This window comes from Bos mutus, chromosome 24, assembly GCF_027580195.1.
Source record: "Bos mutus isolate GX-2022 chromosome 24, NWIPB_WYAK_1.1, whole genome shotgun sequence".
In the NCBI taxonomy this organism is placed as follows: domain Eukaryota; kingdom Metazoa; phylum Chordata; class Mammalia; order Artiodactyla; family Bovidae; genus Bos; species Bos mutus.
The window spans coordinates 60,803,453-60,827,522 of NC_091640.1; the positions used below are offsets into that span (position 1 = coordinate 60,803,453).

The 24,070-nt window shown below is 38.2% G+C and overlaps 1 protein-coding gene across 4 annotated transcripts in view; it reads left to right on the forward strand.

Moving 5' to 3' along the window:
* RELCH (RAB11 binding and LisH domain, coiled-coil and HEAT repeat containing) overlaps nt 1-24,070 on the forward strand; it is a 113,763-nt gene extending 89,693 nt beyond the window's left edge. For 2 of the 4 annotated variants that reach the window (XM_070361926.1, XM_070361928.1), the window contains 7 exons: nt 179-261; nt 1,062-1,125; nt 2,537-2,675; nt 6,438-6,554; nt 9,799-9,887; nt 13,304-13,374; nt 22,371-24,070. In XM_070361926.1, the coding sequence (XP_070218027.1) occupies nt 179-261; nt 1,062-1,125; nt 2,537-2,675; nt 6,438-6,554; nt 9,799-9,887; nt 13,304-13,374; nt 22,371-22,491 (684 nt within the window). In that variant the 3' untranslated portion in view covers nt 22,492-24,070. Of the gene's footprint in view, nt 1-178; nt 262-774; nt 858-1,061; nt 1,126-2,536; nt 2,676-6,437; nt 6,555-9,798; nt 9,888-13,303; nt 13,375-22,370 lie in introns of all 4 variants that reach the window. The other 2 variants (XM_070361927.1, XM_070361929.1) reach the window with 1 other exon arrangement.

Here is a 24,070-nt window from a genome sequence, read left to right on the forward strand (position 1 = left end):
CTCCTAAGCATTCTCTGCCTTTTTTAAGCACTCCGGTAGTCATATTGGCTTAGCTTCTAATTTTGGTTTTGCTTTTGTGTTTTCTCTTTCTCTTGGTTGTTCCTTTCTTCTTCCCGTGGCATTGTTATTTGTTCTTTCCATGCATCACCTGTGAATACCCCCTGCGCTGACCAATCAGCTGTTGGTGAAGGGGGTGAATGAAACTCTGGTAGCTCAGAGGGTTGTTCCTGCTCTCATAACTCTCTCCAGTGACCCTGAAATGTAAGTGTCGTCCTTGCCTTTTACCTTCAGCATCCCTTTCAAAACGTGCCTGTCAAGAAATAACCATCAGCTTTTAAATTCATTGAAGAGTAGGTTTAACTCTTTAAAATAATAATATGGGATTATACTTACTTGATTTTAAACTATTATACTACTATTCATGTATGGGTTTTGGTTTTTTTTAAGTCTGCCTTCACAGTAAACGTAATGACGAGGCCGTGTATTGAAAGGGGTTATTAGTAGCACTGTTCCTCAGTAAACATCTCCAAAGCTTAACACATGCTGATGGACTATTTCTTCCAAGCCAAGAAGGGATGCTCTGCTAATCTCACTAACATGTTGTTACCAGTAAGTATAGTGGCATGAACCAGAGGCTTAACGTTTTAATGTCTCATGTGGGTGACTAAACCAAGAAAGGCCAGTGAGTCTGCCTGCCCATCGTCAGTCACAGCTAACCCAGTTCTCATTCCAGTTTACCAAACCATTTTTTATTGCATGTTGACTGGTTTACAGCTGACTCTTCGAGGCATGAGTGAAGCGTTAGTTGACAAGCGGGTTGCTCCGGCCCTTGTTACCTTGTCCAGTGATCCTGAATTGTGAGTTCCACAGACTGCGACCTTAAGTTATCCTGTCTGTCTTTTTGAGCATTCTTCTTGGTCTGCTTTTTTTAAATTTAATTTGTCATTGCTAGCGACTAATACAGTATATTTACCTTGTACTTACCTTGATATATTCTTTAATAATAACCAGTTTTTCATCTCAAAGAAAATGTCAGTTTTTTTCTTCTTTTATTCTAACAGCTCTGTCAGGATTGCTACGATTCCAGCCTTTGGCACGATTATGGAAACAGTTATTCAAAGAGAGGTAGGAAATGAGTGAAATTTATTTATCTGTATGTACTGCCGAGGTGATGAAAGCATATGACCATACACATACCCTGGGGTTGGGGGCAGGGAGCATATGCATTCATTTTATTTCTTAGTTAATTATGGGCCGGAGGGATCTCAGTATTTGAAAATATGGTAACCTACCAAAAGTATCTTTTCATATGCTAAGGCAATCTCTAGTCTTTCTTCTCAGTTAGAAACTTCAGTATAAGCCAGCTCTCAGATGTTCTTTTCTAAGCTTGTCTGGATATTGCTTAATAATCAGCAATTGAATAATCCTTCACAGCAGATCTAGTTTCAAAGTCTTCTCTTATTCAGTAGCCTTCTGGATAGTCCGCATAAATTCCCAGTGGTTAGTGCGTGCAGATTTGAAGAGAACAGGTTTCCTCAGTTTCGGGAATGGAGGCTAGAGGTTCCGATGTTCTTGTAACTGTCATTCATGTCAAGCTGCAAGTCATGTCGTAGACTGGTGTCATCTTCTGGCAGTCCACACCACTGTGACAGCCTCTGTCATGCCTGCTTCAGGAGATCACCAAAGTCTTCCTCCCTCAAAGTGTATTTTGATTCAGAAACTTGTGTGATCTAAAGTTTGTTCGGTTCTGTCTGCAGCATTAACTGTTAGACACTTATCAAAATTAGTATCAGAATGTTATTCTCTGTTATGAGATTGGACATGTCCTTGCACAATGAAAAATTCTGTACACTAGAAAATCAATTATTTGTGGACCTATTAGCCACTTAAATGGAAAACAAGATTTTCCATCTCATAGGCGTTTCACACACACACAAAAATTATATATATATAGACTGTTTTGTAAAATTTTTGTCATAGAGATTTTTTTTATAACAAAAAACTAAACAACTTTGTTAGTTGTGGGAAAAAGTGTTCTCTGTTTTTTCACTTACATATATATATATATATATTTTACTGGTGGAGCAAAATAAAAAAATACATCATTCTGCAAAGCTTGCAGTCTTGGCAGAATTTCAACATGTTCTTAAATCCCAAAATAAAAACTTTTAGGGAAATATGAGTAATATATAAGTCACTAATGACTCATTGCTTTCAGAAGGTGAATAAGTGGGTAACTTACACTGTGATCTGTTTTAAGAATTCTGACTTAGACACAAAATCATCATACATTTATGTTTTTCCCTAAATATTACGGGATCTTTCTACAGTTTGTCAGGGAATATTTGTGTTAAAAAAAAAAATGAGTTGGCAAACATAAATATGTAGGATCTTTTCTGAGCTGAAAGACTAAAGAAGTACTTATTTAATTTCAAACTTCAACTCATGTTGATATAAGTCATTTGAATCCAGTTATGCAAACCATGTTTAGTGTGTATCTTTCTCTCAATCTGACTGTATAATATTCAATTTTAAGTTGCTGGAAAGAGTGAAAATGCAGTTGGCTTCTTTCCTGGAAGACCCTCAATATCAAGACCAATATTCTCTGCATACAGAGATCATAAAAACATTTGGTAGAGTTGGGCCTAATGCAGAACCAAGGTTCCGAGATGAGTGTAAGTTGCGTTTTTTTACTCTTTCCTGAATTGACATGTAAGAGCAAAACCATCAGTTTCTCTGAGGATGTGTCATATGTTAAAGCCTTTTCTGCACTTTGTCTTTCATGCACTGAAAGCTACCAAGTGAAACAAGTTTTTTATTGGGGATTGATCATTATTGCTGTCACTCAGTGGTTTCTTACACTATGTCCTGTAGACATATGAAACGTAACTCATAAATAATTTCAAGTTATTTTTAGAACAGTTCTTAATAACTTAATTTCAAAATAACTGTGTTCCTTATATTTAGAGATTATTATTTAATTCTATTTCTAAGGAAATTTATATGTGTTTTTAGATATGTTATGAAAAAATGTACATTTCTTCCACTTAGCATGCCATTCAACAATTTTAAGTCACAGCTTGTCAATCTGCTGAATAATCTGCATAATGATCTGCTAAAGCATTTTTTCCAGTTTCTATAGTGTTACTTCAACAGTGAGCCTCAACCTTTATGACTACAATTTCTGAGTGGTATCAAAGCACCCAATAATTATTATGCCAAAACCATGACAATTATCACTGCTACATCTTAGTCCTTTTATTTTTAGCCATTGACATGCTCTTGAAAGGATCACAGGCTTGGTTTCCTAAGTCAGTTTATAAGAATTATCACCAAAAATATTGTAAGGATTTGGACTGCAGTGTCCAAAAGGGCATGAATACTTATGGAGCTACAAGAACACAGTCAGAGGATTGTTTCTTGATGGGTAATAGTGTTGGTAACGTGAGGAGGAAATAATACTTCACATATTTCACAATTAGTTAACAGAAAAAGGTTTAGTATTTTAGTGAGCAGCAGGGTTAGTTCCTCATAGTAGTAACATTAGATTTACAGATGGCCCTCTGCAGGAGCTTTGACTAACTTTACTGAGGCTGTAATTGCCCTGAAGCAGGTCTTGGCTGTTGAATCAAGGAACAGTCTAAATAGTCAGTGGACCTTTGGTGGGCACCACATTGTTGAGAACACAATTGAACCTTTGTATGTACATTCAAGAGAAAGGTTGACACATTGCATAGAAGAAAGAAATTTTCTTTTCATAATGATCCCAAAATAACAAGGTTTGACTAGAGAAAGGATTGAGAATAGAAGTTTCCAATGCTTGAATAGGTGTAGTAAACCATTATCCCTGAAGCCTTCTACAAGTTAACTGTATATTGATTGACCAGTCTGTTTTAAGACAAAAAACAAAAATTTTTTTCTTCTGTATTTACTACTCAGTCAGTTGATTTCTCTTTTGCTTTAAAACTTTACCCCAAGGAACTTAATGTCTTATATTAATAAGGTGAATGGTAGACAAAGTAGAACCCATATTGACAAGGATGCTATATTGTTACCTATCTGTATTTATAGACAATTACTGTTAGGAATTAGAGAAAGATCAGAGCATTGCAGGGTAGTAACTGCTGTTTCTTGGAGTGATATTTTTAACTTTCTATTTCTTTTCTCCCTCTATTTCTTAGAGAATAGAAGACGTCGGTTCACCTAGTGCCCCTTTTTCTTTCCCAAACTCTTAGTTATCACAGGCCCTTTTGGTTTTTATTTTTATCTCGAGGGCCATTTGGTTTTTCCAGTGAGTGAGTGAAGTCGCTCAGTCGTGTCCGACTCTTTGCAACCCTATGGGCTGTAGCCTGCCAGCTCCTCTGTCCATAGGATTTTCCAGGCAAGAATACTGGAGTGGGTTGCCATTTCCTTCTCCAGAGGCTCTTCCAGACCCAGGGATTGAACTCAGGTGTCCCGCATTGCGGGCAGACTATTTACCGTCTGAACCACCGGGGAATATTTTTCAGACTATGATACAATTTTGTTTTCCACTTTTTTAACTTTATAAGGCTCTCTGAAAATGTTCAGTCATACTTCAGAGATTTTCTAACATGGCAGTTTTACATTTCAAATCAGTTTTGTTTTGTTTTTTAAGTTCCTTATTTTAGATCTCAGCCCGTTTATAAAAAGAGAGGACATGATTCCCTTCATTTTTGCTATTGGATCTACCCCAGAATATATTTTGGAACTTTACTAAAATCTATTTTTTAAAAATTTCCTGTTGATTTATCTTTACTTTGTTTGCAGTTTTGAATCTTTAAGTGAAAGGCTCCAGAAGTGGCCTTATGTTGTGTGTTTCCTATTTTCCTTGCCCACTGAAGGTCATTTGTAGAAATACTCTCATTTCGGTTATTAAATCTTTTAACCATTTATCTCCATCTGAGGGGTTAACAGTTGAGTGAATTAATTGTTACAGATATGGTAACCCAGGACAGTACTTATATAATGAAATGTTGAATTCTGTAATAAATGTCTATCTTCAGAGATTTAGGAAGATCCTACATGATTGCCTTTAACTGTCAGTAGACTAGAACTTAAAGAAACTTGTTTAGGTTTGTTTTCTAGTTAAGCAGTTTTAAGGGGATATTGTGTAGTGTGGTCGTTGAGTTTCTGAGAAAAACATTGAGGAAAGGATTGCTTGAATAAGAAATAACAGAATGAGCAGAATGAATAGAGAGGCCACGCTTTTATAGATAAACAAGTGCAAGGAAGGTAAATTTGGGCAGAAATGAAATAAAGACTCTTTGAGAGACTGTCTCAGAGCCACCATTTTGTTGAGGCCTCAGCATGCCAGTTAATGAATCAAAGTTTCAGTAAATTGATTAGGAATTCAATGAATAGTTGAAGTTTTTGTCTTATGTTTTTAGAACACCTCTTAAGTATGTTGTTACTAATTTTGACAAGTCAAAAAGTCCCCTAAAAATGGCCGTAGTTGTCCTAAGTTTTTGTAGGTTTGTTTTTTTTTTTTACATTTACTAAGGTAAGCTTAAAGATTGTAATTATAGTGCTGATCTATTGAGAAAGATTTTTCGATAAGGAGATTGTGGCTTTAACATATGCAAATTCAGTGTAAACATGAAAGAAGTCACCTCGACTGTCAGAAGACGCCCTGATGAGCCATGCTCTGAGTCCCCCAACCAAGCAGGGGCTAGAAAGGGACCCTGTGATCAACAACTTGATAATCACTTACCCTGGAGCCATTTCTCCAAGGAACCCTGGTTTTAGTGGGAAATGGTATTTAGAGCTCATGATCTTAGGCAGTAGGAGTGCTCAGCGTTACTGAAGTGGTTATTGTTTCTTGGGCCATCTCTTTTGTTTTAGTAGTGTGTTATCTGTATTTTTGAAATTTTACGCTGTTCATTGAGATATCACATACTGAGCCCTTGAGTGACTCAAAACTCAGCCACCTGTGCTGTTTGACATTGGTCTTTGCTATGAACTTGAGAAACTAAAGCCAGTAATATTTTCATGAAGTAGTGAAATCATTTGATATTGAAAGAGAATAAGTATACTTTTTATCTTTTAATAGCAACATTAATACCTGATTTGTATAAACTTTATAATAATAACACAAGAGGTAGGTTGTTTACATTTATTTATTTGGTTTTCATTTTTCAGATTGGGAAACTGAGTTGCAGTGAAGCTAAATGACCTGTGTGCATCCTCACAATTAGGTCATGATGGCACGCTGTGATCTCTTTCTCCCAAATTCTGGATCACTCTTTATTCTGAAAAAACATGCTTTCTTCCCTAGTAAGAAAAAGCAAGTATAGGATGTGGGTGATCTTTCGAAATCATCCAAAATTAAAATAAAATTTTATAAAATGAAATATTATTTTTCAAATGGATAAAGGACATTTTAGGTTAAAATTAATAATTTCTTTTTCTCTTTTCAGTTGTTATACCGCATCTGCATAAGTTAGCCTTGGTGAACAACTTACAAATTGTGGACTCTAAACGACTGGATATTGCTACCCATCTCTTTGAAGCCTACAGCGCACTTTCCTGTTGTTGTATCCTTGCTTTATTATGTTATCTATATTTAAGGATCAGTTTTGCTGTGAACCTCAGTTGTCAAAGATTGAGAAGTAGAATGTTTTTTTTCAGCTTAAATAAGTAGAGTAGAAGTTTAAAAATTTGAGTTGACTTGCCCCACTCTTCATTCTAGCCATCCCCTAATTTTAAAAGACAACTTTGAGTCTTCTATTTTTATATGTTCTATGGTCTTGAAAACATTGACTAAAATTTTGTCTGTGTTAATCAGCTGTATGACTTAAGCCACAAATGAGCTACAGCTGAGGCTTCTCTGTTAATCAAAAGGAAGCCTTGTCTATGTCCTGGCATTCACTTTTAATTACTGTTTAACCACCTTTATGATCGTATGAATATCTCTTGGAGACATATCACTCATTGAAAAAAAAATACAGGGCCACCCAGGTTAATCATTTGCATTGATAGCAGAACTGGAGGAAAGTTCAGAGATCATCTAACCCATGTCACTCACTACTTTCTATAAATGATTAAACTAAAACTTGAAGACATTAGTGACTTCTGTTTTTTAATAGTTAAAAGCAAAATTGTGACTACAACAACGAACTTTAGCTATCCTGTTAAATGTTCTCTTTACTGTCCAAGACCTAGTAAAATAAAACTAAGAAATAAAAATGAAATAAAACTAAGAAGGAAGTAAAGATAATGATGGGCAGAGCAAACTCCAGCTTTCAGGCTTTCCCATTAAAAGCAGAATAGCCCTAGAAAGGGGAAATAAGAGATTGAAAAGGGGTGAACACTAAACACTTGAATAGGACTGTGAAAGTACGTGCCGCAGAACATAATCAGAGAATTATGGTTAGGACAGGAGAGATGATGGTAGGAAAATGGAAACGTAGAACCGTGTGTTAAGGAGCTGCTGGTCCTTTTCAAAATGGGAAAGCTTGAAGCTCAATGCATGGTTGAGAGCATTTCATTTTGGGACTCTACTGAAAATTGCCTAGTCATGTGGCTGACATAAGCTACTTTTTTATAATATAGATTATAAAATGGGCAGAGATACCATATTTTGATAATTTTGCCTCAACTAACCATATATTTTCTATAAGTTTAATTCCACTAAAAGCAGAAGTTAACTATCATTCCTAGTTTATCTTGTTGGCATTTTCAACTTAGAGAAGATAGAGGAAGCAAGAAGAGGAAGTGATAATTGTGAATTCTCAAGGAAGGACTCTAGTAATGGAGAAGTGACAGGACCCTTCCAAGAAAGAAATAATGGCATGTCAGAGTGTGGCGTGTCAAAGAAAGAGAACACGGATATGTTCATACCTGTTCCCTAAACTTTGCAAAAGTAGATGTTTACAAACTTCAGTGAAAAGCTACGTGTAATCTTAAATTTTCTTAGAGTTTCACGTGAAATATGCCTCAAGAAAATGAGAAAGTCAGAAAAAGAAAGATCAAACATTTCAGCTCTGTAAACGTAATTTTCCAGGTGGACAAGGCAGTGGTTTCTGAAAGCAGAGGCGTCCGTATGGAAGGGGCATCACTGCATGGTTAGGCGTGCACAGAGCATCGCTGCAGAGGACACACAGGAAAAAGCCTCCACACCAGCACAGGAAGGGGAAGAAGCATCTTAACAGTAGACCCTGTGCGAGCCCTTCTCCATGAGTCAGAACTTGGACTTGAGTGAGCAGGGAGGTTATGGCCACCAAGAAAATCACATTGTCTGTCTATCCTGTATTCCATTGCATTCTGAGCTGATAGAACACATCATCATCTTTTAATAGGTTTGGCAAGGTGTTGTGTCAAGAAATGATGTTTAATATAAAATTTGAAGGAGTCTAGAAATATTTGACTTGGAATGATTTAGGGATAAAAAGATAATTTGAAAATTAGTTTAAAGGTTGTTATGTAGAAAAAAACTTAGGCCCATTTGTGTAAATGCTGACGAGCAGGGAGGCCTGTGATCTGAGAAGAACTTTCTGAGTTATCTAAAAGTACAATGGCCTCTTCTATGAGACTGAATGTCCTGTCAGAGGCCTTGTGCCATCACTCACGGATGAGGTAGAGGTGGTTTCTAACCTCAGACAGGACTAAATGACCTATAAGTTTCCAACTCCTGAGACACTGTGGGATTTCATGGGGGAGAGGACCAAACAGTGAGTAGGGAGAGAGGAGGCTTTATTCCTCTCTGTCTTGAAAATAACTATATTTTCAAGGCAGTAGTTATATGGATTTTTTTTTTACTTAATAAAGTTTATTGTAATTTGCTTCAGAAAAATCAGTTCATCTTTATAGGGGAAGTCATTTACTGGCACTTTTCACTTTAATATTAATATGGTATATTAAATAAGAACTATTTTTAAATGGCTCACAACTATGATAGGTGAGAAAGTGTCATTAAGTAATGTGAATGAACAGGGTGAATTGTTTTCTTGGGAAATGCATCTACTTTCCCGATCCCTTTCAATGTCATATAATCAGCTAAAACTCATATGACTAAGAAATATAGGTAGTACTAAACTTATTACAGCAAAACCTCTCTCGCCCAATTCAATCAGGACCAGTATGGGTCAGTTTAACAGAATGGTTGAAGTAAGAAATCAAGAAAATGATATATACCTAAGGTAACTTCTTTTAACTTAAAACACATAAATGTAACTTATTTTACCAATCTTTTGATGTAGAGTTAAAGAATTTCTTCTGTCAGTCTGCTGATTAGAGTTTTAAACATCAGCCGCCTTAGAATAATCACATTTGTAATATAATTGTCTATGAATTTCAACTTAACTTTGTTTAAAGAGAATCCGGAAACATTTCTGATAATGGGTACTGAATTTTTCTAGATTTTTGTATTTTTCTTTATATTTTAATATGCATATATTTTAAACAGCAATGTTTTAAGCAACTGGGCTTTCAACTTAAATGTCATGGAAACATTAATTTTCTTTTTATCCTCATTTAATCATCCAGTTAAATTTCATGATTTCATTTTCACCCTTATTATTTCGTATGTTTACATACCATGTTATTAAACTATGTGCTGTAACAATAACCAGTGCTTCTGACATGAAGAAATTTGTGGCAATAAACACAGTTGACTTTTGACAAGTAACTAACACAACAGATAAGAATGAGGCTTGAGGGAAGCCTGTTGGCTCTAAGTGATAAGCATACCATAGGCATCATTTAAGAAATCTGCTTCTGTTGTTCTGTTGGACATACCAGTTTGGTTTTTGTAAATGTCCTTAACTACTTTCTCTCAAGTCATTTCAGAGGATTTAATGGTTAATCACTTTTTACCTGGTCTCAGATGTTTACGCATCGACATGGAACATCTTTCTCCAGAGCACGAAGTAAGCTGCTGTCATGATTAAGCCACTGTGATTATCAGCACCATGACCATGTGTTTTAATATCTCCTATGCGTGCGTGCTAAGTCACTTCAGTCGTGTCTGACTCTTTGCAACCCCATGGACTGTAGCCCTCCAGGCTCCCCTGTCCATGGGATTCTCAGGCAAGAACACTGGAGTGGGTTGCCGTGCCCGCCTCCAAGGGATCTTCCCCACCCCGGGATCCAACCTTGTCTCCTTGTCTGCTGCATTGGCAAGCGGTTTCTTTACCGCTAGCACCACCTGGGAAGTTCATTTTCTCCTATTCAGACTTTCATTCCTCTTCGTGTGAGGCCTGATTATGGTATGCTGTGCTTAATTTTTTCAAATTGAGTTCAGTGTCATTTTACAGATTTATTAACTAGTGATGAGATCTTAAGCAGCTCCTTTTGCATCTCTCTGTTCAGTTCTCTGAAGTAGGCATAACGAACTGTCTAGAATTTAGCAAGGAATGTATGTGAAATGCTTTTTATCTGCAAACTGCTGTACAGTATTATCTCAGACCATCAGCTTTCTTAGAGGCAGAGTTTCTATTTTCTGTCTCCATTTCCTCATAACACTTCTCATTCTGTTTATCTTCCTGTGACCTCAGGACAGAAGACACAGGTTTTATCATTTATTTCCTATTCTATGTCATCAATCTGTTTTTCTATCAGCTTTTCTTTAGCCTATTACCATGTTTGACTCTCCGTCCTAAACAAAACAAAACAAAACAAAACAAAACAAAAATCTTCCCGTTACCCCTTCACCACACCTCTTTTTCCTCCCAGTAGTCCACGCTCACTCTCAACTCTCACACACTCAGTACCGCGTATCCACCGTCACACTCAGCCAGCAAAGCTTCTGTCTCTGAGCTCACTGGTGATCCAAGTGCTGCACTGAACGGACACGCTGGAGTTGTAACCTTTTCCTCCTTGTCTTTGTCAGTGCTCGATGTTTTTGGACTTCTTTGAATTCGGTAGATACAAAGTGGTATCTCATGATGGTTTTCATTGCATTTCCTTGACTGTTTTCAAACTTGGAATTCTTTATGTGCTTACTAACATCAAAGCCTTTTTAGGTTTTTTTGCCCATTTTTCTCACTTTGGATGATATTTTTTCCTATTATTTCTTTGATGTTTGTTATATAATTGGAATACCAGTATTCTGTTCATTTTGTATTTTGTGAATATCTTTTCCCAATTTTTTTTCGTATTTTTGGCCTATTTGAACACTGATTTTTAATTTTAATAGATTGATTAAATCTTTCTAAGACATGATCTCCTATACTTTCTTCTTAAAATGTTTAAAATTGTATTTTTACAATAAAATTCATAATCCATCTAAAATTAGTTTTTATGTATGGTGTGAGGTAGTGCTTAAATTATGTTTTTTTCTATACAGATGACCAGCTGTCCCATTATTGTTTATGGAGCAGTTCATTATGTCTATACTGATTGGCAGTTCCACTTCTGTCATACCTGATGTTTCCTTGTATTCCTGTGTCTGTTACTCAGGAACATTCTTTTCTGCTGATCTCCTTGGTTATTATAACATTGATATGAACTGTATCATTGTAATGAACTGTCTTTATTACAGTCACTTGTTAAAAAGTCCTGAAATCTAACAGGGCAGGTTCAGCATCCTCTCATTTTTTTAGAACTTTTCATGACTCTTATCATTTTTATGTAAACTTTAGCATTAAACAAGGTTCCCAGAATGATCTTGTTCATATTCTGATGAAGTTTAATTGATTCTATAAATTAATTGGGAGAGACATCAACTTCATAATTTTGAGTCTTCTATCTAGAACATGGGGCTTCCCAGTGGTAAAAAAAAAATCCACCTGCCAATACAGAAGGTGCAAGAGACACAGGCTCCAAGCCTGGGTCAGGAAGATGCTCTGGAGGAGAAGGTGGCAATCCGTTCCAGTACTCTTGTCTAGAAAATCCCATGGACAGTCCATGGGGTCAAAAATAGTCAGACACGACTTAGCAACTGAGCATGCACGCAAGCATCCAGAACATACTGTATCTTACATTTATTTAGGTCTCCTTTAATGTCTTTCAATAAAGTTTTATAATTTTGTTTGAACAAAACTGTCACCTTATATTTATAATGCTATAATGCTAACTTTTTTTAGGATTATATGTTTTTTAACACTTTGTTATTGGTGTGTAGAAATGTATATAACTTTTATATGTTGAATTTATGTCTGGCTAACCTGAGAAACTTTATTATTAATTCTAATAATAAAATGTCTCTGGATTTTTTAAGTAAGTTTCAAATGCAGGAAAGTCACTATTATTATAGTAAATAATATATTATTTTCTAATACTTTTACTGTATTTTTTTCCCTTTTCCTTACTGTAGGCTCTATATTGCTATACCTTTTTACTTCTGATATTAATTTGTTTTTTGCTTTCTTTTTAAAATAGTTTTGTTAAGGGTTATGAATTTTATTAACCTTTTCAAATACTGAACTTTGTTGATTTTTCTCTGGTTTTTAGTTTGACTACTATTTTCATCTTTATTTCCTTCTGCTTTCTTTAGGTTTGATTTTTTTTTTTTTCCTGTTTTTCTAACTCTTTAAGGAGGAAGCTTGGATTTTTCACTTGTTAACTTTTCTTCTCTTCTGATACATAAATTTAAGGCTGTCAGTGTTCCTTTAGCCACATCCCTTTTGCTCCACTGTAGCTTTGTTATCACTTAGTTCAAATTAGATTCTCATTTCCATTATTTCTTTATTGATCCCTGGATTTTTGCTTCATGAGGTAAAGGTAGTTAATTTTATGAGCCAGTTCTCTTATATTTGTATTAACTTTTTGTGATCTGGTTGTTCTATCAGCTATGAAAGACATGTTAAAATTATGATTAGGAATTGCTTTCTTTCCCTCTTTTTAGCTTTTTCCCTATTGTGCTTTGTACATTTTATAGTTGCCCTTTCCAACCTGAGGGAATTCATTTTTACTGCTGGTTGGTTGAGTATTTTTATCATGAGGGGTGGTTGGATATTGTTAGATGTATTTTTCTGAGTCAGTTGAGATGATTACATAATTATGGTTTTTTATTCTCTCACAATATTTGATATTAATGGGTTTTTATATGCTAAAGCAATCTTTGAACCCTGTAAAAAATCCCACTTAGTTATGATGCATAATTCCTTTTATTAATAGATGAAGGTAGATTCAACTTGCTAGTATTTTGTTCAGGATTTTTGCATCGAAGATGGAGGCTATCTGTAGAATAGAACAAACAAGAGGCAAGCCTTTAACAAAGTAACTGCCAAAAGTTTCCTCTTTTAATTAACATATTAGCTTATGGCAATATTAAATACTCAATTAAATCTTTAATTTTACTGTGCTACCTATATTTCACTAAAGTCAATTTTTTTTTAATCAGGTTATTTTAACTTCCATGATAAAAGAATGTGAACAAAAAATAGAGAACAAGACCGTCCAAGAGCCTCAAGGGTAAAACCTTAATTCTTTTTTATGGCTTTGTGTTAACCTTAACTTCTCTACATAAAATTTTTGTCAGTGGGTCAAGTGTTTTATATTGTGTTGTTTTGTGGTAATTAATTTAGAAGGCAAGAAAAGCCTTTAAATGGGCAGTTCACACATACTAATCCATAAACCATCTAGGGAATTTAAAATTCAGATCTCTGCCTCATTCTCTGTGCCCTCATCTTTCTAAGTTGGCCTAGAGATTTGTATATTTAAAAGCTTCCAGCCAAAACACCAGTTCAAAGAGACTTGCACCCCAGTGTTCATAGAAGCATTATTTACAATTGCCAAGGTATGGAAGGCAGACTAAGTGTCTATGAACAGATGAATGGGTAAAGATGTGTGTGTGTCTGTATATGTACACACACATAATGGAATACTGCTACACCATAAAAAAGAGGGTATTCTACCAAGTGAAATAAGTCAGGGCAAGACAAATACTGTATGATATCATTTATGTAGAATCTAAGAAATACAACAGGATTGAATAATATAACAAAAAAGAAACAGACTCAGATACAGAAAATGAACTGGTGGTTACTAGAAGGGTTGAGGAAAGGGGGAGGGGCAATATGGGGGCAGAAGATTAAGAGGAACAAACTGTTATATGTAAAATAAATTACAAGGGTATATTGTACAATACAGGGAATATAGCCAGTATTTTATAATAACTATAAATGGAATATAGCCTTTAAAAATTGTGCATCATTATATTGTACACCTGTAACTTACATAATATTGTATACCATCTATCAGTTCAGTTCAGTTCAGTCACTCAGTTGTGTCCAGCTCTCTGTAACCCCATGGACTGCAGCATGCCAGGCCTCCCTGTCCATCACCAACTCTCGGAGTTTACTCAAACCCGTGTCCATCGAGTCAGCGATGCCATCCAACCATCTCATCCTCTGTCATCCCCTTCTCCTCCTGCCCTCAATCTTTCCCAGCATCAGGGTCTTTTCCAATAAGTCAGTTCTTCGCATGAGGTGGCCAAAGTATTGGAGTTTCAGCTTCAGCATCAGTCCTTCCGATGAATATTCAGGACTGATCTCTTTAGGATGGACTGGTTGGATCTCCTTGCAGTCCAAGGGACTCTCAAGAGTCTTCTCCAACACCACAGTTCAAAAGCATCAATTCTTCAGTGCTCAGCTTTCTTTATTGTCCAACTCTCACATCCATACATGACTACTGGAAAAACCATAGCTTTGACTTTGTTGGCAAAGTAATGTCTCTGCTTTTTAACATGCTGTCTAGGTTGGTCATAGCTTTTCTTCCAAGGAGCAAGTGTCTTTTAATTTCATGGCTGCAGTCACCATCTGCCGTGATTTTGGAGCCCAAGAAAATAAAGTCTCTCACTGTTTCCACTGTTTCCTCATCTATTTCCCATGAAGTGATGGGACCGGATGCCATGATCTTCGTTTTCTGCATGTTGAGCTTTAAGCCAACTTTTTCACTCTCCTCCTTCACTTTCATCAAGAAGCTTTTGAGTTCCTCTTCACTTTCTGCCATAAGGGTGGTGTCATCTGCATATCTGAGGTTATTGATATTTCTCCCGGCAATCTTGATTCCAGCTTGTTGCTTCATCCAGCCCAGCGTTTCTCTTGATGTACTCTGCATAGAAGTTAAATAAGCAGGGTGATGATATACAGCCTTGATGTACTCCTTTCCTGATTTGGAGCCAGTCTGTTGTTCCATGTCCAGTTCTAACTGTTGCTTCTCGACCTGCATACAGATTTCTCAGGAGGCAGGTCAGGTGGTCTAGTATTGCCATCTCTTGAAGAATTTTCCATAGTTTGTTGTGATCCACACAATCAAACGCTTTGGCATAGTCAATAAAGCAGAAATAGATGTTTTTCTGGAACCCTTTTGCTTTTTTGGTGATCTGACGAATGTTGGCAATTTGATCTCTGGTTCCTCTTCCTTTTCTAAATCCAGCTTGAACATCTGGAAGTTCATGGTTCACGTATTGTTGAAGCCTGACTTGGAGAATTTTGAGCATTACTTTACTAGTGTGTGAGATGAGTGTAATTGTGCAGTAGTTTGAGCATTTTTTGGCATTACCTTTCTTTGGGAATGGAATGAAAACTGACCTTTTCCAGGTCAGGTCTCCTGCATTGCAGGCAGATTCTTTACCAGCTGAGCTGCAAGGGGAGCCCAAGAATCCTGCAGTGGGCAGCCTATCCTTTCTCCAGGGAATCTTCCCTACCCAGGAATCAAACCAGGGTCTCCTGCATTGCAGGTGGATTCTTTACCAACTGAGCTATCAGGGACGCCTTTATAAGGTATATTTCAATAAAATATTAAAAAGAAAATAAATAAAAACTTCCAAAGAGATTCTGACAGGTAGTTGGATTTGGGAATCACTGGTGAAAATAGTTTCTAAAAATTTGTGACAAGAATTGTGACAGTTAATGTGATTCACTGCATAAAGGGTTGTCAGCATGTGAATGTTCTAGTCACGTGCTTCTAACCAGACTAATTAGAGCTCAAAGATTTAGTGAAATTAAAATATGAACATAGATGTGGAAGAATAAAGTTGGTCATTTCAGGATAGGAAGTAATTTATAAATAGTCTGTTGTACTCTTTCTAAAGTAACCTTGAACAGTTAATCTTAAGTGGAATCTTTTAGGCATGAAAAACTCAAAGGTGTTTCCTTTATAAAAGTGACTCCCAGGAATAAGTGTTTCATCTTGTCAGGCCAGGTGCCCATACAGACACTCCTCCACACTCCCAACCCCAATATACACACACACACCCACAGTCTTTTCCTCCACACTCCCAACCCCAATATACACACACACACCCACAGTCTTTTCCTCCACACTCCCAACCCCAATATACACACACACACCCACAGTCTTTTCCTCCACACTCCCAACCCCAATACACACACACACACACACACAGTCTTTTGCCCCTTAGCACAGCTCAGAACTGTTGCCTTCGCCTCCTGGAATGGTGGGCTCTTCTATCACTTTAGCCGTGGAAACTTATAGAATAGAAATGCTTTGATAGGTTTCTACTCTGAACACAAAATCCGTGAAGTTATCATTAAAGCATATAATTCTGTTCATTTTTATACATTTAATATGAACATTTTTGATGCCTTATTAGTTTAAAATGTAAAAGGTTTGGGACCAAAATTGAGAAAAATTATATGTGAAATACCTTCTAAATGACATTTCATAAAGTAGCATGCAGGAAAGAAAGAAGTCTCTGTACTGTCCTGAAACACATTTGGTTATGTGACCTTCCATTTAAAAAGAAAAGTTCACTTTTATAATCATAGTTTTCCTGTGTTATTCAAATCTTCTGTATTATTATTTTTTTAATTGTTATTCCACAGAATTTCAAATAGACACAAAAAATAAACATGACATAATGAATCCTCATCGGAGAAGGCAATGGCACCCACTCCAGTACTCTTGCCTGGAAAATCCCATGGATGGAGGAGCCTGGTGGGCTGCAGTCCAGGGGGTCGCTAAGAGTCGGACACGACTGAGCGACTTCACTTTCACTCTTCACTTTCATGCATTGGAGAAGGAAATGGCAACCCACTCCAGTGTTCTTGCCTGGAGAATCCCAGGGACGGGGAAGCCTGGTTGGGCTGCTGTCTATGGGGTCACACAGAGTCGGACATGACTGAAGTGACTTAGCAGCAGCAGCAGCAGCAATGAATCCTCATGTATTCACTACTCAGCTTATATATAACAGTCAGTATGAGAATTAAGGTGGATTCAGGATATATTCAAATGTGAGTTCAGTTTAACTTGGCAACAGGTTAGACTAAGAGAGAACTAGAATCTAAGGGTTCCTGGGTTGGGTGATGGCACAGTACAACCCAGTGGAGCTATTCTGAAGAGAAGTGTTTATTCACAGTTTGAAGTACAGTTAGAAAAGCACTGTAAGCAGTTACTGAGATTTAGGAACTATTAAAATATTAGTGGTGACCAGAGGGGTGGAGCTGGACGGATGATCTCACGTGGAAAGAGGGCTCAGACATAAAATTAGACCAGTGTTCAAAATGCAGCGTCTAGGAGAAGCTTGGGCTTTCCAGGTGGCTCAGTGGTAAAGAACACGCCTGCCAGTGCAGGAGACTCAGGCTCAGTCCCTGGGTCAGGACGTCTGCCTGGAAGTGGGCACGGCAATCCACTCCAGTCTTCTTGCCTGGAGAATACCATGGACAGAGGAGCCTGGCAGACTACAGTCCATAGGGTCGCAAAGAGTCAGACACAACTGAGCAACTAACACTTCACTTCAAGAGAAGCTTCGCTTAGAATTAGGAGGCAATTCAGAGTGGTGTCAAAAAATCAAACAGGAATTTAAAAGAGAAGGAGCAGTGGCCTTCCACTTGTAAGATAGAGTGATGTGGAGAGGGAGAGAAGTATTCTAGGACATAAATAAGTTTAAAACTAGGCCAGAAGTAAGAGTTTCTATAGGTGCAGAATCAACAGGTAGTGGGAAGTGGTTGCCTATGACTTGCAATGGAAAGGTCAGATTTCCCTGAAAGCCTGCAGTAAGAAGACAGTACTTTACAGGGCAGTCCATTTCATTTTTAACCACTTGTTTTTTAAAAAATTCCTTTCATATTCTGAGTTAAAGTCTCCCTTCCTGTAACATCTACTCTCTAAAACAAGTTTTGGCAGAGGGGTCAGAGTCAGACTGTTTTGTCAAAGTAATAAAAAATGTAAACTCTTCAGAAAAACAAAACAAAAAAAATGCTATAATGCAGTGGTTCTTTACTGGAAAGCTTTGTAACATACCTACCTGGGTCCTCGACCCTGGAAGGAGAAACTCAGAATCACCGGGGTCAGGTCTAGGAGCCACATCCAGAAGCTCCCCAGATGATCGTGGTGCGGCTCACAGGTCTCTGTAGACGCACACAGCTGTGCAGATACGTAGCACATGTTTCGTTCTTCATGGGAAGGTGTCGTAAGCCCCTAACTCCCCTCCAAGCTGAACGCTGGTCATTCCGTTCACTTCTGTGTGCTGGCTTCTAGACTCCGTTAGCATACTGTTGTGCTCCTCTTAGAATCATTGACTTGATGGTATCTCAGATATTATCTGACCCATGTCTCCTGTTTTTCTAGATGCAGACTAAAATAATACTTATCTTCTGACTTAACACTGTTTCCTACAGAAAGAAAACAGTACCATCAACCTATAGTGTTAAGGAAAGGCATCATGGAATTTAAAACTTGGTTAGACATCAAAGAAGAGATATTTAAGTTGAGAATAGTTCGAACACTTAGACTAGGCAAACATGACTCAAGGGAGTCGAGGAGTTAATCAGTGAAGGTTGGTTTAAAACACACACCCACACAAGAATTAGATTGCTGTTTCTTGAATCCCATTCATATTTTATCTTGGAGGTAGTAAGTGGCCACTGAAGATTTTGAGAAAGGGGTGTGATATAAAGAAGTGATTATTTAAGTGGTGAGTGACTAATACAAGAAGACCAGATCCAAGATTATTGGAATAATCCAGTTGTGAAGTATTGGCATTAGAAATAAAAGTAAACGAAAGAATGCTGTAAAGTCACAAGATGTGATGATAGTTTGGGAGCCATCATACTCACCGCTAGGAAGTTGTGAAGTATTGGCATTAGAAATAAAAGTAAACGATAGAATGCTGCAAAGTCACAAGATGTGATGATAGTTTGGGAGCCGTCATACTCACCGCTAGGAAGAGAGGGAATGTGAGAAGCACCGGCAAGGAAAGGCAGAAAGCAGGGCTGTTGCTGAGCCACTAAACCGTGTCTGGCTCTGCAGCCCCGTGGACTGCAGCACACTGCGCTTGCCCATCCTTCACCGTCTCCCTGAGTTTGCTCAGACTCATGTCCATCGAGTCGGTGATGCCATCCAACCATCTCATCCTCTGTCCCCCCACTTCTCCTGCCCTCAGTCTTTACCAGCATCAGGGTGTTTTCCAGTGAATTGGTTCTTCGCGTCAGGTGGCCAAAGTATTGGAGCTCCAGGGAGTTATTTCTAAAGTTAGGGTCTGAAAAAAATGCTTGGGACGTTGCTTGATCCAGTGTACAACAGTTGATGACTCTGGCCCTCGGCGAAGTGTTGCGTTTCAGTAACTATTTTGTAGTCATCCTATGGAAATTTATTTGAAACATAGAGAATGAGTATATTTTGTAATTGAAGAACTACTGAGCCTGCTGGAGGATTACTTGTGGGAAGAGGGAAACCAGCAAGAGAGGCGTGCTCAGAGACACAGGGACACAGCAGGCGGGGGCACTGGAGGAAGAGCAAAAGGAAGAAGAGATTTTCAAGGCAGTGTCACGGCCGGGTACTGAGCTGAGTGACCCACAGTGCCTCCTGTAAAGACCACACGGAACCAGAAGGGCTCGTAGCAGTGCGTCCTCCTTGTGTAGATGTAACAGACGTCTGTTGAGCTCCTGTACCTGGCTCACCGCTCACTTGTCTCTGACAGGGTCAGACATATTCTCTTACTTAGACCTCAAGACATTTTGCAGAGGAGGAAACTGAATCAGAGTGATTTAAAGTATCTTGGCCAGAGTCACAAAGCCAGCAAGCTGGACTCCTGAATCTACTTATTACAGCACAATTGTTGAATCACTGAAAAATGTCCCTGATCAATACTTTGTTCAATAGTATGATGTATCAGCAGTCTTTAGTAGTCATTTGGATTGTGCTTACTCCCCACACAGAAGGTTGGCCAAAGAGAAACAAGATTTGGCGTTGTTGACTGACACTAGTGCAGTTGGTGATTGACCTCAAAGACCTCAGTGTGGCTTTGTTTATGCATTTGTGAAAATAGGAATAATATCTATCTTCCAGGATTGCTGTAAGCATTAGATGACATAATGCTAAGAAGAAGAAGAAGAACTAACACTTACACCTGCCTGGCACTGCTAATGAGCCCTGTATACTCATCAGGGAACCCAGTGTCAGTCGCTCAGTTCAGTTCAGTCGCTCAGTTGTGTCTGACTCTTTGCGACCCCATGAACCGCAGCACGCCAGGCCTCCCTGTCCATCACCAACTCCTGGAGTTCACCCAGACTCAAGTCCATCGAGTCAGTGATACCATCCACCATCTCATCCTCTGTCGTCCCCTTCTCCTCCTGCCCCCAATCCCTCCCAGCATCAGAGTCTTTTCCAATAAGTCAACTCTTCTCATGAGGTGGCCAAAGTACTGGAGTTTCAACTTTAGCATCATTCCTTCCAAAGAAATTCCAGGGCTGATCTCCTTCAGAATGGACTGGTTGGACCTCCTGGCAGTCCAAGGGACTCTCAAGAGTCTTCTCCAACACCACAGTTCAAAAGCATCAATTCTTCGGTGCTCAGCCTTCTTCACAGTCCAACTCTCACATCCATACATGACCACAGGAAAAACCATAGCCTTGACTAGACGAACCTTTGTTGGCAAAGTAATATCTCTGCTTTTGAATATGCTATCTAGGTTGGTCATAACTTTCCTTCCAAGGAGTTAGCGTCTTTTAATTTCATGGCTGCAGTCACCATCTGCAGTGATTTTGGAGCCCCCAAAAATAAAGTCTGACACTGTATCCACTGTTTCCTCATCTATTTCCCATGAAGTGATGGGACTGGATGCCATGATGTTCGTTTTCTGAATGTTGAGCTTGAAGCCAACTTTTTCACTCTCCTCTTTCACTGTCATGAAGAGGCTTTTGAGTTCCTCTTCACTTTCTGCCATAAGGGTGGTGTCATCTGCATATCTGAGGTTATTGATATTTCTCCCAGCAATCGAGTTCAGCTTGTGTTTCTTCCAGTCCAGCATTTCTCATGATGTACTCTGCATAGAAGTTAAATAAGCAGGGTGACAATATACAGCCTTGACGTACTCCTTTTCCTATTTGGAACCAGTCTGTTGTTCCATGCCCAGTTCTAACTGTTGCTTCTTGACCTGCATACAGATTTCTCAAGAGGCAGATCAGGTGGTCTGGTATTCCCATCTCTTTCAGAATTTTCCACAGTTTATTGTGATCCACACAGGCAAAGGCTTTGGCATAGTCAATAAAGCAGAAATAGATGTTTTTCTGGAACTCTCTTGCTTTTTCCATGATTCAGCGGATGTTGGCAATTTGATCTCTGGTTCCTCTGCCTTTTGTAAAACCAGCTTGAACATCAGGAAGTTCATGGTTCACATATTGCTGAAGCCTGGCTTGGAGAATTTTGAGCATTACTTTACTAGCGTGTGAGATGAGTGCAATTGTGCAGTAGTTTGAGCATTTTTTGGCATTGCCTTTCTTTGGGATTGGAATGAAAACTGACCTTTTCCAGTCCTGTGACCACTGCTGAGTTTTCCAAATTTGCTGGCATATTGAGTGCAGCACTTTCACAGCATCATCTTTCAGGATTTGAAATAGCTCAACTGTAATTTCATCACCTCCACTAGCTTTGTTCGTAGTGATGCTTCATGTCCAATTCTTTGCAATCCCATGAACTGTAGCCCACCAGGCTCTTCTGTCCATGGAAGTTTCCAGGCAGGAATACTGCAGTGGGTTGCCCCTCCCTTCTGCAGGGGATCTCCCTGACCCAGGGCTGGAACCCGGGTCTCCTGCATTGTAGGCAGATTGTTTACCAGCTGAGCCACCAGGGAAGCCTTTTTAATCCTTGAATAGCCCTATGAGGTAGGTACTAGAATTATGTTCATTTAATAGATGAGGAAACAGAGATTAAATAACTTGCCCAAAGTCACACAGCTCGTGAATGACAGAACTGAGCTTCAGTCTCATTCCAGACTTGCTCCTAATCACTACACCACACTGCTTCCTTTCAAGAAATGATTAACACAAAAGCCACTAACCTCCGATGGTACCAAAAAGCTCTACTCCCTAAGTGTTAGTTTCCCTTTTGTGATACCAGTTCAGAATGTATTTCTTAATGTTCTGTTACTAAAGACTTGAAAAAAAAACGTAAGATAATTTTCATTTTCTAATTGCTTTACACGAATTTCAAAATCTTTTTCCTAGCTCAATGTCAATTGCTGCAAGCTTAGTGAGTGAAGATGCGAAGACCAAGTTCTTGAACAAAATGGGCCAGTTGACAACATCCGGCGCCATGCTGGCCACCGTGTTTCAGAGGAAGAAGTAAGCGCGGGAGGAGGCCCCGGCGAGCACTGAGGTGGGCCTCAGGCAGACTGGCTCCTGGTACTGGAAGTGCTTGCCTTTTTATTTCTGGTTTCCGTTCTTGCATCCTAATGTCATCTTAACCTCCAAAGACACTGGCACCGCTGCTGATCATTGCTGTATGTCAGTGTTGGAGTGCCAACTGTGGTGATAAGCTGAGTTGACAGTCTGTACCAGGTCCCCTCTATGTTCTTGTCTTTCAGAATATTTTTTTATATATAATATATATATATAGTGAAGTTTTTTTTTTAATTTTTGGATGGGATATTAGCAAATACTTGTATGATACACTAAGCTATTACAGTGGTACTTAAAATAATGTAAATTTGAAGTCATTGTTATAAAGTAATAAAAATGGAGATGACTTAAGTATTTAAATTACGAAAGGATGACGCAGACTTTATTGCTTCTTAACTGACTAGAAAGAGCCACCAGCATCACTCTGTGCCTTTGGACTCAGTTTGTGCGTCTGTAGGACTTGTGTGCGCTCCATTCACACGGTATTTACAATACTGTAATGAATCTGAATTACACATCCTACAGTCAGTAGATAATAGTGTAACCTTCAACATTTCAGTGCTCTCATGAGTATTCTTTAAGTGCTATGTAAATCTCCCCATTACTTATATGGATATAACGGACTTACCTGTGGAAGGAGAGCACGCATCGCATGGGGAGTGGTAACCAAGGTGAATTTTACAAACTGGTGTGTAGTAGATTTAAATACTCAAACTAAATTTAAGTAAGAAAAGCTAATAATTGTGACTTTTTTTTCCCAAGTGGGAAAAAAGAAGAAAGTATGGTTCGGATCTAAAAGTTAATACTTATTTACATAAAACATTCTATTTAAGGTGATAAATTTTCTGATGAATTTTAATTTCAGAGATTATCTTTTCATCCTATGCGTTACAGAGAGGTACAGAAAAGTTCGGGACATTTGGGGGCTGCTTTTTTCCCTATAGACAAAAAATGACATTGGCTTCCTTACTATTGGTCTCAGTCGTCACCTTGTCCCCTAAAGTCAGTGCCTGTTCTTGTGTTTGATATATATCACATAGAGTCTTAAGTCAGTGTACAGTTCCCCTGGAATTTGACAATTGTCTGTCAAGTAATGCAACTTTCAGTAGAAAAGAGTGATCCTGGACATAGGAGGGAGGCGGTTGGTTTAATGGTTTAATGTGAGGCCTTTCTGAAAAATGCGTATTTCGGTAAAGAGAATTCTCTTTTGAGCACAGCTGATACACATGGGTGATTGTCATGTTTGTTGTATAAACTGGTTTTAATACACTTGGAATATAGTTGGATTACATTCACTTCCTGGGCAAAGCTAGCTTACTACACATTCAAGCGTATAAAAAATAAGTTTCCATAGGCAGAGCCATTTAAAAAGTTTATTCTGAAATTATTTCTTTAACCTACAGTGAAATAATTGTTAGCTAGTATTTATGGAAACTGTTGGATTCTAGGCATTCCTGAGAAATTGAAAGTGGCTTCCTTTCATGTCAAAAATGTTGATCTATTATAAATAAAATGTTTTTGCATAC